The sequence below is a fragment of the Maniola jurtina genome, chromosome 25, assembly GCF_905333055.1.
Source record: "Maniola jurtina chromosome 25, ilManJurt1.1, whole genome shotgun sequence".
Lineage (NCBI taxonomy): Eukaryota > Metazoa > Arthropoda > Insecta > Lepidoptera > Nymphalidae > Maniola > Maniola jurtina.
Genome location: NC_060053.1, coordinates 8,049,356 through 8,067,947, shown reverse-complemented (window position 1 = coordinate 8,067,947; position 18,592 = coordinate 8,049,356). Strand labels below are relative to the sequence as shown.

Genomic DNA, 18,592 nt, shown 5'->3' with positions numbered 1-18,592 from the left:
TTAATTGTAATAATATATTCTAACTGAAAATTTGTAAAGATAAATATTCAAAACTGCATAGGTATATGTATAATGGCGTGAAGCGATTCGGATATCTCTTGTTGTCACTTGGGCCCTTCGTGTTAAGGAGTAACTTGCATAGGGCCCCTGCGGTCCTAGAAGCCTTCGCACAGACAGATTTTATGTGCGGGCCGAAGTTTAACCCCCAGTCCAGCTTGACTCCTAAATACGTAACACTGGATGATGGGACTACCACTGTTCCTCCACAGTCAAAATGTATGCTATGAGCATTTTTCTTCCTATTGAAGATGATGGCTTCTGTTTTTTCTGGTGCAATCTCCAGTTTATTCTGTCGCATCCACAGGTCGACAGCATGTAGTGTCTCATTTGCTTTTACCACCATCTCAAATGCATCATTCGCGGTCACCGAAATCGCCAGATCATCCGCGTAGCACACCAGCTTAACTCCTTCCGGGACATCCATATTCATTACGTCATCGTAAAGGATATTCCACAAGGTGGGGCCTAACACTGATCCTTGTGGCACTCCACCAGTGACCTCTACCCTGACTTTACTGTCCAGTTGGATGTGGCGGTTTATAAAATAGTCCACAATTACATTGGTTATGTATTTATTTATTTTCCGAGCCCTTAGATTCTGAATTATAATCGACCATGTCGCCGTATTAAAAGCATTTCGAACGTCGATCAGAATTAGGGAATTCCATAAATTTTTATGCTTAGCTTCTTTTGCTGCACGGATTACCTCTTCAACAGCGTCAACAGTTGTTCTGCCGGGTCTGAAGCCGTACTGATTCTTGTGCAATCCACCGCTTTTTTCTATCTCCTGAGTTAGCCGGATATTCACTAGTCTCTCATATGTCTTTGCAATTACATTTATTAAGCAGATGGGTCTATACTTCGTATGTTCGTTCTGAGATTTTTTAGGTTTATCAATCAGTACAAGCTTTGCAATTTTATAGCTATCAGGAAAGCTTCCTTGTTCTAATAGTTTGTTAAAAAGGCAGGTGAAGTATTCTAAGTTATTACAGATAGCCGACTTCACTACTTCTGCAGGTATAGCATCTGGTCCTGGGGCCTTATTTATTTTAATTTTTTTGGCGCTATCACTTGTTTCATCCTGGGTAAAAGCAACGCTTTGAAAGTCTACATTTTGGATCACTTCTTTTGTCGGGCTAGTCGCATATACAGAGGTTATGAATAGGCTCTTGAAGATGTCCTTTTTTTGTTCTATAGATAGACAAACTTTTGGATTTGGGATCTGCATTTGGGTTTTCACAATTTTGTATGCGTCGCCATATATGTCAGATTCAAGCCCTCTGCACATATTGTCCCAAGCTGTCGCTTTTGCTACCGCTATGAACTTTTTTAACTCTTTTTTAGAGATTCTATATTCTTCTTTCAGTATTACTCTTTCATTTGGAATTCTACATTTTTGAAATTGCCTTCTTTTCTGCCTTGTCTCTTTAATTTTTTTCTGTGCACTCTCATTCCACCAGTATGGGAGCATGTAGTCATCGTCACATTTTATGCGAGGTGTACTAATTTTGTATGCATTGCTTAAAGCTTTTTCACATTGTACATAGTTCATTTCTCCCTTTTCTATCTCACTCCTAAAGTTTTTATTGAATTTTTCTAGATTTGTCTTTCCATATTTAAACTTAGGTTTGTTCCCTCTTCTTGTCCTGTGTATGTCAATTAAGATAAATTTGTGATCGCTCATAGATTCTTCATCTAGAACAGACCACAGTATTTTTTCTTTTGTAGGCATTCCACTAGTAATTGTGACAACAAAAGAAGAACACTGGCAATGGCTACCCAGTCGATAATACTATATGCTGCGCCTGTGTGGGAACCAGCAATGAAGTTCGCAGTGCACAAAAGGCAAATACTAAAAGCACAACGTGTGCTGGCGCTCCGAGTGTGCTCTGCCTATAAAACGGTATCCACGGATGCAGCGCTGGTACTGGCGAACTTAACACCCATCCACCTACTGGCTCTGGAGAGAACGGAGACAAGAAACACCAAAAACCCCGAACAAATTAGAGCCGCGAAAAAGGAAACCCTCGCAAGATGGCAAAAAGAATGGGATAACTCGATTAAAGGGAGATGGACACATTGCCTCATTCCGAGTCTGGAAGAATGGACTAACAGACAACATGGCCGACTATCTTACCGATTGACGCAATTTTTAACAGGGGACGGGGTTTTTATGGACTTCCTCGTACGTATCGGAAAGAGTCAACACGATACATGTTTTTACTGCAGCGAAGTAGATAACGCCATGCACACCATATTTGTCTGTGCGAAGTGGAAGACGGAAAGAGAAAAACTGGTGAATAAAATAGGAGACATTACAGCAGAAAATGTAGTTAAAAAGATGCTAGCAAAAGAAGAGAATTGGATTGCTGTTGCAAAGTACGCCGAAGTAATCATGAAGGAAAAGGAGGAAGAAGAGAAAAGGAGGGAAAGAAGTAGATGAAGGGACAAAAGTGTTGTGCTGTGTTTTAGGCTGCGAGGCGGGCACACAGACAACAAGGAGACAGCAGGGGTTTTAGCCGGTAAGAGTCCGGCACTACCCAGTGGGTGTCCATGAGGATTTCCCCTGCTGTATAAGAAAAAAAAAAAAAAAAAAGATTCGGATATCTCTAGCCTAATTTGACAAAGTATACAACATAATTCAGATTTAGTCCTGTACTTGAGTAGATAGGAATTGGCTTATCTGGATCAGGGATCATTCATTCATTCGAATGATCCCTAATCCAGATAATCCAATTCCTACATTTTGAATACTGAAAATGGTAGTATTCGAATGCTTGAATAGTGAATGATACCATATTTAAATACTGAATAATGGGTATATTTGAATACTTGAATACTGAATAATGGATATATTTGAATACTTGAATACTGAATAATGGATATATTTGAATACTTGAATACTGTATAATGGATATAATCGAGTACTTGAATACTGATACTTCATCGAATGGATGAATACTGAATAGATACTTCATTCGAATGCATGCATACTGAATAGTTACTTCATTCGAATGAATGAAAACTGAATAGATACTTCATTCGAATGCATGAATATTGAATAGATACTACATTCGAATGCATGAATACTGAATAGATACTTCATTCGAATGCATGAATACTGAATAGATACTTCATTCGAATGCATGAATGCTGAATAGATACTTCATTCAAATTCACTGAGTGACTACGGAGGTAGTATAATATATACGGATAATAAAACAACCGAACTTCAGTACAAAATTTTATTCTCTAAACACCATTTTCTTAAACATAGTACATTTTTTAATGCGCATATTTTAGTATGAAAAATACAACTATATGAATCACTTGCCATATTATATTTTTCATGTAAACTTAACAAATTTGGGCACTCTTTATCTTCTAAATTATAAATTGTGCTATTTTGTAACATTTGCATTAACCATAACCGTTTTTCAAGACCTTTGACATAAATTGTTTTATTTTGTAAAATCTTCTGAATAATATGTTTACAGTTCGAATACGGTATGTATCCCTCATTCCAAAGAATTCCTCTATTTCTTTCAATCCAACTAACATGCCGTCTTTCAGTTTTAGTTAAATCATAAAATGGATATGGTGATTTGATCAGGAAAGTTTGTATGCGGTTATTACAATGAATAGCAATTTCTTTTAAAATAAACTCATTTTCATCAGTTTTAAATCCTTGGACATCTACTATTATGGCATTCATGATATTTTTCGCACTATATTACTCAACGGCTTATATTCTATTAACCGGTCGTTAATAATAAGACAGTAAGCAGTTGTATTTTCAGGGATATCTTGCGAACATTCTATTTCTAATCGCACATCCACGGGTCCACTTTTTAAATTTTCGTTTTGTCTTGAACAATCAATAATAAAAAGCGGTGCTTTATCTTTAAAATTTAACATATCAAGCAGTGGGTCCACAGGAACGTTGTAGTAAGACTGACGAAACTTTGTATACATTTCATATAATATACTATATTTATTTTCATCAAATTTAAGATTTAGTGATTCATAAGGATAATATTGTGAATTTAGAAATAATGTTACATTACTTACTTTACAATGGTCAAACAAAGAACTATCTAAAGACTTTTTGTTTTTTCTGTTAGTTTGTAGTCCTAATATAACATACCGAGGCTTTTCCAACTGTGAAACAGTTTTGACTGCCCAAGAATGTTTTGTAGTTCTAGGCAAAAATGCATATTCATATAAATCCCAGTTTCTGAAAGCTAACTGAATAGGTTTGTCTTTTTCTAATATTTTCAGCAACGTTAGTCTTTCACGATCTGATACTTTCACCTGCGGAACACGCCATTGTATTCTTTCTATATTAATTTGTATGTCGTGAGCATCATCTAATTTCACGCTGTTTAAATTAGAATTGCTTCGATTTAAAACCAGTTCATGTTTACAATTTATAATTATTTTATTATAGTCTTCAGCAAATCCCATTATTTTATTTAATGGAATAATTAGACTGAAGGAACCGTCATTACTTTTGAATCCATTCATGTTCCAACCCCATATTGCTGCGACTTTACTTTGACCGGTATTCATAGATATAAACGATTTTATTGTTGTTGTTATTCCAGAATTCTTAATACGATCTATTTCAACACCATTTATCTCATATCTAATGTCTTGAAACAAAAACATCATTGCATTGTTAGTAAACTCAACGGGTGTATTAATGGGTTTATGGTCTTTACCAATAATCGTTGCTTTTCCTTCGATATAAATAAAACTGGCAGATGGCAATATGTAAATATCTTGTTGGTGTATAGGGATCCGAATCTCATCATTTTCTTTAAAACTATTATTATAAGGGCTATATGTGTGAATTTCATAACTTTCAATATAGAGTTATCAAATTGTGGAATATCAGTAACCTGGAGTATATTCATCTTAATTTAAATCCTAACGAGCGAAGAAACTCTTTATTACTTCTTGTAAGTGTTTTATAGGATTTAATACGTCTGTAACGTTGCTCAACTCGAGGAGTAGTAATACGTTTTGTTAAAGTATTTGAATTTTTATTAAACACAATCATCCTGTTTTCTCAAATGGAGACGTAGGTTGAAACACTCTTCTCTGAAATCAATGTACCGACCTTGTTCGTCAAGAATTTTTATATTTATTGATGATATGATATTTTTATTCACAGGAAAGTAAATAATACTTTTCGGTACTTCTATAAATCTATACCCAGGTGGAACGTTCGGCACAAATTCATATAAAATATGAGATGGAAATCCGTTAGTATATGACCCCTTTATTAGATCACATTCGACTCTTATCACGGACAAAGGAAGAATGTTGACTGGGTTCTGAGATTCGTGCCATTTATTTGCTTCTAATTTAACATTTGGAAAACCCAATATCGATCCTATGCTATTATCTTCATCAAAGTTCATCGTATTAGAACAAAATATTAAACATTTTAATGTGTTGTTATTTGGTTTAATTATTATATCACAATCTGTGACTTGACTTCGAATGTAATCAGCTATATCATATAGGCCATAAGCACCACACGGTATTTTTAATTTTTTACCATTGCCATAAGCAAATACATTATTGCTCTCATTAATGTTGGGGATTGAATTGAGAGCTGAAAAATAAATTAAGCCACACTCATATTTATCGTCTATGTTAAGAGGAGGTTGAAAACTTGATTCAAGTAATGGTCTTTTGCCCGTGATGGTTATTGCAATAGACATGATAACACACTAAACAATACGAAGTGCTTACGATCTATTTATTTATTTTCTTATCATGCCAAAATTTGTTCAAAAACTTTAAACACAAGTGTCCACAATTATATGGATGATTACGCTGAATGTTTTCATAATTATAATACATTTCGGAACCAACATATTGAATTAATTCTTTTGGTGGTTTTAAATTACCATAACTGTCAAAGTACTCGATATGATTATTGTATTTTGCGTAAGCTACCCAATGACTGCCAGGATTTTTTGAGCTATCTAAATTAACGATACCACATTCTTTCTTATGAGGATGTTTAGGTAGCTCATCTCTCATAAATACTCCTCGAAAATAAGGAATACTGCTTGAATAATTCATAATATCTATATTAGTAAGAGCTCTATTGGGTAGCCGACTATTTAGTTTTTTTTACTAGATACATAAATTCCGAAGCCTTCCTTAAAAGGTTTAACGCTTAATCCTTTTCCAATAGATAATGATTCTATTTTTTCATTGTGCCTTTTTAACTCATTCAAACGTTTTTCAGCTGCTTTATAATCATTAATAGCTTTAGCTATACCCGATGCACCACCAGCTAAACTACCCACGGCAGATAGCCCAGCAAGAATAGGTATCAATGGTAGAAACCCTCCCGTTTTCGGAATAGGAATAATACGAGGAATCTTTACTGTAGTGTTTGTTGCTAGTTCCTTAGCAGCTGCCATTGCCATCTTTATCGCCATATTTTTACCCTTTGGTTTTAATTTTTTAAGATGTTTATTTGTGTGAGATATGATATATTTCAATTGTTTCTTTAATCCACCACCACTTATATCTTTTGCTGCTTTGTTAATTCCTAAACCGGCTCCATATTTAACTTTCGCTATCATCGCTTTATTAACTATATGTGCTGCTATCTTTTCTTCTAAGCTGGCATCTGATGCTGTTATGCGGTTCCGCGCCATGTTCATCAGTTTTATATCAGCTTTATGCCGATCACTCAAATCAGATGATTGCTGATAGGCTATGTCGTGTTCTTTACAATATTCGTCCAACTGGTTAATGCCTTTCTTTTTGTATGATTTTGTACCTGGTCCACAATAGTTATATCCGGGTAGATGGAGTTCAAAAGGCAAATGATTAATAAACCAATTTAAGACACTGCTCTTGTTCATAATCTTTAATATACTGATTAAACTGATAAAACGTGTCTGTTTAAATAGTTATTTTATTTAAACTTATAGAATAATATTAGTCTTATCAATCCAACTATTTTCATCGACAGGTAGTCCTAGCCATTTTACAAATACTTTGTTTCCTCTTTTTTTTAGTACTTTTTCCACAAGGTATATATTCGGATGTTTTGTTTTCTGTAATTCTTGAGAATAAAATGCACCTAAAATTGGCTGACCTCTAGAATCTTCTATCAGATATGTAATCGGATTTGTTTCATTCACTTTACTAATTTTAAATAGTTCCGTCGACCAATTAGGTGTATATCCCTTTTCAAACATACTTTTGTGTTTACTTACACGCACAAAATCCCCTACTTTCAAACAACTGAATCGATTTCCAACTTTTGATTGATGTTTTTGAAATTGATATTTTTCTAAAATCTTTCTTTTATTACTTGTATCGACTTCGCACGGTTTTCGATTAATAGTACGGTGATGTGTATTGTTGTATTCATTAATTATTTTACTCAAGGTACCATCATTCCACTTGTATTTTCCTTTTAGACTGAACTCTTTGTACAGTTTTGATTTGAGTGTTCTGATAAATCTCTCAACAATTGATGCCTTTTTTGTAGTGTAAGTTGAATAATGATTTATATTAAATATACTAGTCAAATTTTTGAATTTATCGTTATAAAATTCAGTACCAAAATCAGTTTGTAAGTTTTTAGGTTTACGTCCTTTTTCTAATATTATCTTAAATGCTTTACACACATCTTCTTTTCTTTTACATTTTAATGGAATGGCCCAAGCATATTTTGAAAAAGTATCAATAACTGCCAAAATGTATTTATAACCTAAATTTTCCTTAGATACAAACTGCATATCTATCAAATCGGCTTGCCACAGGTCATCTATGTCCCTCATTTCTACTCGTCTCCGAGGAAAATTTACCCTTGCATATTTATGTATTTCGTTTATCACGTCTAACTTGCTCATTTTTATGAAAATTACCCTTAACGATGTTTTCTAATTGAGTTATTCTAGTGATTAAATTTGTAACTAGATCATTTACAGTTGTTAATTCTTTCTTGTAGTCTGAGATAGAATTATCGACATATTCTTTTGTCACACTATCATTGGCATCAACAGGAATATGCAAGTTTTTTATTATTTTATTGCTAGCATTTAAATTTCCATCACTTAATACTTTCAGAGGGCATTTATTAATAAACACTGTATCGTCAATTTTTGGTTTTTTATATAAAGGGTGCCCGAAAATATCTACGTTCATCTTTGAGAACCAATTGAATACTAAATAACTGTTCGTAGTGCAACCATTTTTATTCTTTAATGATATCGGCTTCTTTTAACTCTTCAATTATTGATATAATCTCATTGTCGTGATTACTATTGCCAGCATGTTTTGAGGCAATTAGTAATTTTAACCTGTCAACTAATTCATTAGGATTATCCCAATATACTAAATCTATATTAGATTTATACTTTTTTAGTGTAGGTAATTTACCTCCTTGCTTCGCATTACTCTTTGACTCAAAAAATAATGGCTTTATGATTTCTCGATATTTTGTACCTTTATCACCTTTAATTTGCCTATAAGCATTATAGTCTCTCTTATGTGCATTAGTGTGATGTAAAATATCTTTGTAAACCAATTTATCTGTCTCTAAGATAATTGATAAATTAGGTTTCTTGCGTAGCAATAGTTCTTTAAGGCCAGGAGTCAATTCATATGAACGCCCGCCAATGTTGATCATTATAGATTTATCCCCAGTTAAAGCATTTTCATTTTTAGTGAATCGTACAACTGAATCTCCAATCATTAAATTTTTATCTTGTTCCTTTCGTATTCCGAACGGTATGTCCATACTGTCATATATATCTATAATATCATCCTTCTGTAACGACACATCCAAATCTGTCTGTTTTGATTTATGAACACTATCAATTTTATCTTCATTATATTCTGAATTTATTTCTAAATCTTCATTATTTAACTTATTACTCTTACTATCTTTACTTTTTGTTTGAATAGTGTTTTCAGAACCCATAAGTTCATTTGTTCCTTTATTTAACTTGTTATTTAAATTTGTAAGTTTAGGTTTATCGTTTAAAACCTTTAACGGCTCGGTTATAGGTTTAAATATTCTATTCAGCACCAAATTAGTTTGATCCTCTGCATTACGTATATGTTTTAATTTATTTCTTATAGAATTTACTGAGTGCACTAATTGTTGTTTAAGACTTTGATCCATAACACTAAATTTACGTGTGCTAGCTATAGAGTAATATTTATTTATGACTTTCTTCTTTTCTCCTCATAATTATATAAGTATAATAGGTTTTACGAAATCTTAGTCAAATTTAATAAAAGTGTCGAATGCTTTTCTGTATCTTCCTTTGTTTATAGAACAATCTTTATTAATAACTAAAAAATCGTAAGGTTTCCTCCACACCATTGCACAGAGATCTTTAAATTTAAACCAAGACATATCTGAATTAATATGCTCATCAAATATATGTTTTAGATTGACATCATCTTGCTTGAATAAAATTAGGAAATTCGCGTTGTCACGTAACAATTGTTTAGGAATCTTAGAGTACGTTTGTGTCAAGTAGAAACAATCAAGTTGCTTATGTCTTCCCATGGCAAAATAATTACGTATGTTGGTTTGATCTTCACAGACAACGTCATCGAATATAATAATCGAGTTTGATAAAGCTTCGTTAGGATGAATAATGTTATTGTCTTCAAAAACAAAAAAATTTACTTCTGGAATGCTTTTGAGAACAACACTCAAAAATTTGTATTTTGGTTGAAATGCTGTTTTGGAATAAAGATATATATTTCTAAACTTTAGTCCATTTGTATGTAATAATAAACTAAGCATAACATTCGTTTTCCCGCAATTAGATGGCCCGCAAATGATACAACGAATAGAATTTGGCAACAGTTCGCTATGTTTTACACATAACTTGTTTTCGAGTATCTTATCTAAAGTATTTATTTCCAATGAAAGATCCTGTTTAATCAATTTCATTGTATCATTTGATTAATATATCTTGTGCAATGCTTTTTATAGGTAAACGATAAAAAATTAAATTATAGCATTGTCTCTTTCAGTATTCCATCTTAAAAAATAAAAATATATAGAAATAATTTTGGACCTATAATTTATTTATTTGAATCCGTCTATAAATAAACCATAAGTATTCTCAAAATAAAACAAGTGATTGTGCTCTTATTCATAATATATTGATTCGTCAATAGTATCATACGAAGTATAAATATTAAACAATCATACTTAATATAATCTGGAATCACAGAATAGCATAAAATTATGGTAATAAACCTTTTAATTCTAACATTTGTAATTTTACATTTAAATCTTAAAATTCAAAATATTGTCTTGCAATGACCCCAAGGTAAGGTTTCAATTTGGTTTGAAAGTATTTGTCTTTTATCATCAGTTTTATTCAAAACTACTTTATTTACTTCTTGAGAATATAATACATGTTTAATCGATTTTATCATGTTCATTTTACTTTTGAAATTAACGTCGCTGTTTAAAGTGCTATTGTAATGTTTTAACTTTAATCGTTTTGTTACAGATTTAGATACACCTTTTGCCTTTTTAATTTGGATCTTTTTACTGTTAATACAATAAAGCTTAGCTCTCAATCCAGTGAACTCAGTGATGATTTCACCTCCAAGTTCATCTTTAAATAGACCCGGAATTTTCGCATTAACTCTAGGCATATTACAGCAATTATTCACATCAAAATTACTAGTGTCAAAATTTGTTATTTCATCTTTCATATCTTTATAAAAATCTTCGGTTTTTATAAAATATAAAAGACTATCTGTGTCAGTATAACAAAGTCGTACTTTATTTCGATATTTGTTTTTAATAAAGTCATAGTGAAATTTATATAAGTGTTGTTTTGCATATTCCAGAACCGTGAAACCGATATATATAGGTCTGTCAAGTATTATTTTTTCCGGACTCAGATGAATTGCAACTAAGTCTTCGGAGAAAACTGTAATATTTTTTAAATTAGGTTTCGCAATCAACTTTTCGGCACTGAGCTGTTTGTTAGTTTTATTGTTGTTATCATTCCACTTGGTTACTAACTTAATATTAACCTGTTTCCTCTTATTTTCAATAGTTTTTCCAAATATAGCATTATTTAGAAGCTTGAAAAAATCCTTCTCAAAATCAGATGATGATGCTTGGCGTAATCGAGTATTTAAGTCAATGTATTTTTGTAGAAAGTTTTGTTGTCTAAAAGTTAGAACACGATGAATTGTTCGTATAATAAGCCCATTCTTCAAGCATTCTTTTAAATGAACGTAATGTATCACATATTTAAATTTATCATACAAATTTGCTATTAATTTTGGGTTTTTACCTCCCGGAGGAGTGAATTTTTCTACCGCAAAAGGTAAATCACTGTGCGCATTATGTAAGTACTCAGGATATGCTAAATCCACTTCCAAAATATATCCAAAATCTGATTCATTTGATATGTTTGCAATGTCTAAGTTATCAATTTCGGTCGTGGATAACAGTCGGAAGTCAGATATAGGAAGCTTTTTAGTCATTGCATAACCATATAAGTTATTGCAGTCGAGGTATATCAAGTAAGTTGATGGTTGAGAATCATCGAAATCTGACAGATATTTATTATTAGCTACAGCGTTACGAAGAGAACACTGGGCTAATCCTCCACGTATTCCTTTTTCTAAAAATTCATATATCTCCAGGTCACTAATTAATTCTAAGCGGATACCTGTATATAATAACATCGCATCCCAGGTTAAACTTGAAGCGGTGACATAATAAGCCGGATCAAGTTTATAATGTCGTAAACAAGTATTTCTAAAATTTTCAAATATATCGCAAAGAAGAAATACATCTGTTTTTAGATATAAATCTGTGTATTCATTCAAGGATTTAATAGAAAATAGATTCCATACACTTTGAGCATGTTTGTATTCATCATCATTTATATGTTCACCTTTCAAACTATTGTAAAAACAATCCTTTGAAGGAAGAGCAGTTTCTTCATATTTTTCAATAGAATCCATATACTCGTAAGGGTAAACACCTTTTTGAAGTAGCAACTTCAATTGGTCTTTATTTTGAAATTCTCTGGATAAATTAACAAAATCTTTTTCGTGTAAATTTTTAGATAATACATCTAGGCTTGAATTGAGGAATTGAAAAGAATCTATAAATTTTATTTGAATAGGAAATGAACAACTATATTTATTTTTTAATACTTTCGTTACAGTAATATATTTCTCTTTCGATTTTGGTATTATTTTAAAATAACCGTCGTATTTTGCTAACTCCGTAATAAAAAGATGGCAATCATAGCCCGCCAAGTTATGAAAAACCACAGGCACGAATGAACACACCCTATTTATTAAATTACAATAAGAATGTGCAGGGCCACGGTACTCTGAAGTGATATGGTCATGATCACGTACTTTATCATCAAGAAGTAAATTATTACAAATATAGCAATTTGTAGCATTTTCAAAGCTAATTTCTTGTTCCAATGTTAACGGTGTCATAGGTAATTTCTTAGATAATATGCGATAGATTTCTTGAATATCATCTATTAAATATTTTACAAATACTTGCACACAATCTGATCCTTTGTATGTAACATATTTATTTAATTTAGGTTCATGAGAACAGCAAATATAGTAACCAAAACAAGACGGTTGGTGCATTTCATATAATCGAGTATTCTCAGATTTATTTTCGTTACACTTCATTAGAATACTTTCAAAGTCAGCATAAATAATAAAATTAATTTTTTGTTGCCTTTCATAGTTTTTAAATTGTAAATAACTATTTTTCGCTGGTAATTCAGTCAATATTTCATTACAATTGTGAGAAGTATATTTTGTTTTACTGGTAAAAGTCTGTAAGCATAACTCACACAAATACATGTTACTTGTGTGATTAGTTACTTGTCGTTTTACCAGCTTCAAAAGATTTTTTATTAAACAGTAATGACCTTTACCATTCCTCTGAATGTACAGCAAATTTATATGGTTACTTTTTCTTGCTGTAGTTATATACAAAGGACCAGTTACATTATGTTTATTATCCAATCCATAAACGTTAATACTCAGTTCATTTATTTTCTCAAACATTTTAATATCTTTATATGATGGTGGAAATGACATATTACCATCTATATTTAGTACTTTTGAGTAATGTGGATACGAACTAGTTCTACAAACATTATTATTTTGTGGAAATAATGCAGCAACTATAGACCATAAAAAACAATGATTGTCATTGTTGCGTATATTTATGCAACTTTTAGTATTTTTAACTACACTCGGAAGAGCTATGTAAGAGCCACCCCTGAAAGGAGAATACTTATTTATGTTTATTTCTAGATGACTCATTGATTCGCAAGTCCAGCCAGATTCGCGATGTTGAAATTCAGATATTTTTTTTTCAAACGTATTAATTGTTTTTAAATATAATTCATGAACATCAGTACCTTTAGATATGATACTATATTTTGTGTTAAATGACTTCAGCTGTTTTTCTCCTGTTTTAGAGAGATAAAAGAAAACAAAAAGCTCGAAGTTTAATTTAACACTTTGAAATCTTTTCAAAGAGTTGTTTATAATTTTAATAACATATTTCTCGTTATCTATTAGGAACGATTCGGGTGTGAGGTACTCCTCAAAAGGACTTAATTTATAACTTATTATTCTATTTTTGAAAGCTGTTGAAATTACTTCAATGTTATTATATTTGGTATTCAATAAACAATTCGACTTATGTAAATTAGTTCTTAAGTGATATTGATATCTATTTTCAGGTATATCAACGTGACAATTTTCACATCTCACCAAGCTGACCTGACTTAGCTTTGGTGCAGGGGTGACTGTAAAAAAAAACAACAACATTATACAAGTTTATTAATTTCATAAAATATGTGACAATACAATTTTTCAAAAGAATATTGTGTGACGTAGTGGAATAATTTCTAATAATAGTTGCTGATAAAAGTGGGAGTGCACTTTTTATACTCTTTTCGTGTCGCAATGATGAAGTTTGTTAAGTGGCGCCATGCCTCAGTATCTTCATTCGTGCGGTTTTTAACACATATGATGGCATGACGCCATCTATTTACGGGCTGGACATTTTCGACCTCATCACATCGGTACACTTTCAGGTCGATGAAGTGCGTTCCTGTCTTATCCTCGAAAGATTGTCTTGAATGACCGTTAGCCAGTCTTCTTGTTAAATACGAAACTAAAGGCTGTATTTTTTTACCCGCAGCTGTAGGTGTAGAGGTCTCTTCAGTCTCATCATCTTCACTATCTGTGCCGAAAAGATCGTATGCAGTGATCTTTTTTGGTGGCGGTGCGATGGGATTGATGATGGACTTCATTGATTTCTTCGCAACACGCGTCGGTGTGGGACTTGATGGTTCACCGGTTTTTAATTTGTCATGTGTCCTTTTCTTGGATTTCTTTTCAGGCTCAAGCTGCGGCGAAGGCTGCGGCGACTCATCTTCTGATGGGAACAACGTTTCAGCACTCTGTCGTGACCTGTAATATAAAAAAAAAACATAAATTAGATTATTTAGCAAGTATGTATTCAAATGTGACTAGGTATTAATATAAACTTGACAAAAATATCTTATAACACTTAATGCTTACTATTCAAGCCAGCTAATCATTTGACCGACAAAGTTACATGGTCACACCATAAAAACATATTATTATCAAAATCAATCGAATACTGGAAGTATTCTTAATATGAGTGTCAGTAGGACCCGAGAATCGAACCCGGGACTATATTCAAGCCAGCTAATCATTTGACTGACAAAGTTACATGGTCACACCATAAAAACATATTATTATCAAAATCAATCGAATACTGGAAGTATTCTTAATATGAGTATCGGTAGGACCCGAGAATTGAACTCGGGACTATTCAAGCCAGCTAATCATTTGACCGACAAAGTTACATGTACACACATAAAACATATTATTATCAAAATCAATCGAATACTGGAAGTATTCTTAATAGGTAGGATATCGTAATATAGGATAGGTATCGGTAGGACCCGAGAATCGAACCTAGGACTATATTCAAGCCAGTTAACCATTTGCCCGACAAGGTTACGTAAACACAAATAACATAAGTATTATTATTATTATTAACAAAAATAAACCCGAGAATCGAACCCGGGAACTATTCAAGTCAGCTAATCATTTGGCCGGCAAAGTTACATGTACACACATAAAAACAGTATTATTATAACAATCAATTGAATACTGGAAGTATTCTTAATGTAGGTATCAGTAAGATCCGGGAATCGAACCCAGCTAACCATTAGACCGACAAGGTTACATACGCATAAATAACTTACTATTATTATTATAATCAATTGAATACTGCAAGTATTCTCAATTTAGGTGCCCATGAACGTACCTTGATTGCTCGAAATTATAATATCGAAGATGAGAAAAAAACCATTAAAAATAAAGAATAAATATGATATTAACTTACATTTCAGTATCCACCAGATTCCTTGCTTCAGGATAACACAATGATGCTTTAACATCTCGCTTGATTGTTTAAATAAAGCAAAAATGATTTGTCATGAAATTTCCGTAAAGGTCCCTTTACACTATCACTCGCTCTATTATGAATGATGATACAAATCAATATGCTGAGATTCACCAGATAATATCTGACAATAATAATAATTCAGTATAAAGCAGGATGGTTTTTAATCTGGCTTAAAAGGCTGAGTTTGTTGTGGGCTCTTCTCAGACTTGGGCGCGTTTGGAACCCTCATCGCTTTTGTTTTAAGTATGTAATTAATTATCACAATCACGTCATCTTACAAATTAAAAAATTTGAATATCAGTGAGCGTAACATGTTACCTATTCTGAATAAATAATTTTCATTTTTATTTAATCTTGTCTTCTTCATGATCACACTTTCCTATTAACATTTTCATGTAAGTATAGGTACGCTAAATTATTATTCTAAAAAAACATTGTTTATGAGTTATGAGGGGAGCAAATGAACAAAATAAGTATACTATAGTGTCGGGGGATAATGTGTAAGAGCCTTAATGTACTTATCATATTATTGCTAACAAAGCAACACTTACTTACAATGTTAGAGATGAATAGGTTACCATTCATTAAGTGATTAAAGTAGGACAAAAATTTTATTGAGTAAGTTATGTGTTCTCCAATAACTATAACTATTATTATTTAAAACATTGAGTTTATAATGGATGGACTAGGTTTGAGCAACCTTAATTACCTTTGCATATTGTACCGTGCTATACGATACAATAAGAATAGTTTGTCTGTTGATTTGTTCGTGCGTAGGTACAAAATACAACATGCAACGTTATTCAATCGTTTTTTACCCGATCACATAGCAACCAACTTCTTTGCATGAATACAACCTAAGACAAATCCATGATATTTCAAACTGAATGTGGCCCTACAACAACGCGCGCCAGCGCCGGCGACGCTATGTCTAGAGGGTTCGTATTTCACATTCCACATCCAGTTAAGGAACGATCTTTGAATGATAAAACCTGCGATTTTGAACTTTATTGATAATTTAAAAAAAGTATATAAGTTACGTGAAAACTTGTGAAAATTCATTACATTGTACTGGACATCAAAACGTGATCTACAACATGTCGGTAAGACCTAATTTTTTTACTATACATAATAATTAAGTATTAAAATTTGAATAATTTTATTAGTAATCACTTTGTTTTTATTTGATAAACATAACTACCTCTTAGATTCGTTTGATATTCAAATTGCATATTTCATAAACCTAAATTGTTACTTATTTCAGCATTCATAATAGTATTTTTATTTGTTTCAGGATTCAAATGATCCTTTTAACTTTCAACCCAATACGACCCTTACTCAACGTGTTAGTAATTATTTTCAAAGGGAAAATAATGGGTTAGATATCCCTCCTACTTTAAAAAAGAAAAAAGCCAATGTTGTGTATTCATACATAAAAGTTCCTAATAATGGAGCCAAAGTTATCAGATTGGAAATATATGACGCGGCAAAACTACGAAACACTATGTTTTGTGAATGTGATGCAAATGTCTGTGTTCAATATGTCGTCGATAGCGATAACTTACTTTTCGATGAAATCTATAATGGAGCTCACAGTTTAATAACGAAAATACAACGAAGTATGTCCTGCATTGATGTTACTAGTGATTAAAAAATAAGAGTGAAATGCGTTTTTGTGTAAATAATTATTGTTTATAACTAACGATACAAATTGTCTACTCAATCATTATGTAAACTTATTCGAATGCAAATAAATAAACTTTATTATTGAACTTGAATTTCATTTTGAGGGAAATAAAACTAAAGCCTTGTAGTGTTGGCTCGGTGTGTCTCCAACTGTAAGCTCGGTGTAACACCAGCTTGCCCTAAAACTGCTTAAGTTGCACATTACATTGTATTAATGCATTGTCTTTTATTACACGGCATACGGTCAACATGATTAAACGTTTTATTTTCTATCACCACCAACACCATCAAAGTTTTATCTATATTCTATATTAGAGACAATTTTCTGTTCTATATCAGTTGAATAGATTACATTGGATGATAACACGCGACTAAAGTGAACTATTTATTTATTCATAAGGAAAATTGTCACCATGTCTTTAAATATTGGAGATTGTGTAGAAATAATTATAACTGAAAAAAGATTACACGGTCTTCATTTAGTTAAAATTATTGGATACGAACAATACGATGCCATTTTAATACCCTTAAATAAAAGTAATTCAGGTATTTATTTCAAAGTTCGATATCATGGCCAACAACTATCGGCACGAATATTAAGAGTTGAAAAACAGAAATTTGTTGATTTAATAGATGAATGCGAATAAGCTAAATATTCATAATTCGCTTTATTAATTCACATTTTTAGTATACAAGTGTATAGTCTAGCATAAGAGTATATGCAATACACAGTATTTTAAATATACCTAACCTAGAAGACATTCAGTATTCATGCTCTCGAGTATATTTTCCAACATTACCCATTGTTCAGTACTTCTAATAGTCATTAGTATTCATGCATTCAGAGTGAAGTAGCTATTCAGTATTTATGCATTCGAATGATTTATCAATTCAGTATTCATGCATTCGAATGAAGTATCTATCCAGTATTCATCTATTTGAATGAAGTATCTATTCAGTATTCACCCATTTGAATAAAGTATCTATTCAGTATTCATGCATTCGAATGAAGTATCTATTCAGTATTCATGCATTCGAATGAAGTATCTATCAGTATTCATCCATTTGAATGAAGTATCTATTCAGTATTCATGCATTCAAATGAAGTATCTATTCAGTATTCATGCATTCGAATGAAGAAACTATTCAGCATCATGCATTCGAATAAAATATCTATTCAGTATTCATCCATTTGAATGAAGTATCTATTCAGCATTCATGCATTCGAATGAAGTATCTATTCAGTATTCATCCATTTGAATGAAGTATCTATTCAGTATTCATGCATTCGAATGAAGT

The 18,592-nt window shown here is 32.0% G+C and overlaps 2 protein-coding genes and 1 long non-coding RNA gene across 13 annotated transcripts in view; 2 read left to right on the top strand and 1 right to left on the bottom strand.

The window, feature by feature from the left end:
- LOC123878122 (hemicentin-1) overlaps positions 1 to 18,592 on the top strand; it is a 507,061-nt gene that overhangs the window by 297,784 nt on the left and 190,685 nt on the right. The gene's annotated exons all lie outside the window — the stretch shown is intronic.
- On the bottom strand, positions 12,629 to 15,859 carry LOC123878132. The gene is made up of 2 exons (XM_045925227.1): positions 15,545 to 15,859; positions 12,629 to 14,577 (listed from the first exon to the last, which is right to left on the bottom strand). Coding segments are annotated over exons 1-2 (570 nt in total). The 5' UTR covers positions 15,547 to 15,859; the 3' UTR covers positions 12,629 to 14,009.
- On the top strand, positions 16,526 to 17,379 carry LOC123878136. The gene is made up of 2 exons (XR_006798760.1): positions 16,526 to 16,710; positions 16,902 to 17,379. It is a non-coding gene; the product is annotated as an uncharacterized LOC123878136 (long non-coding RNA).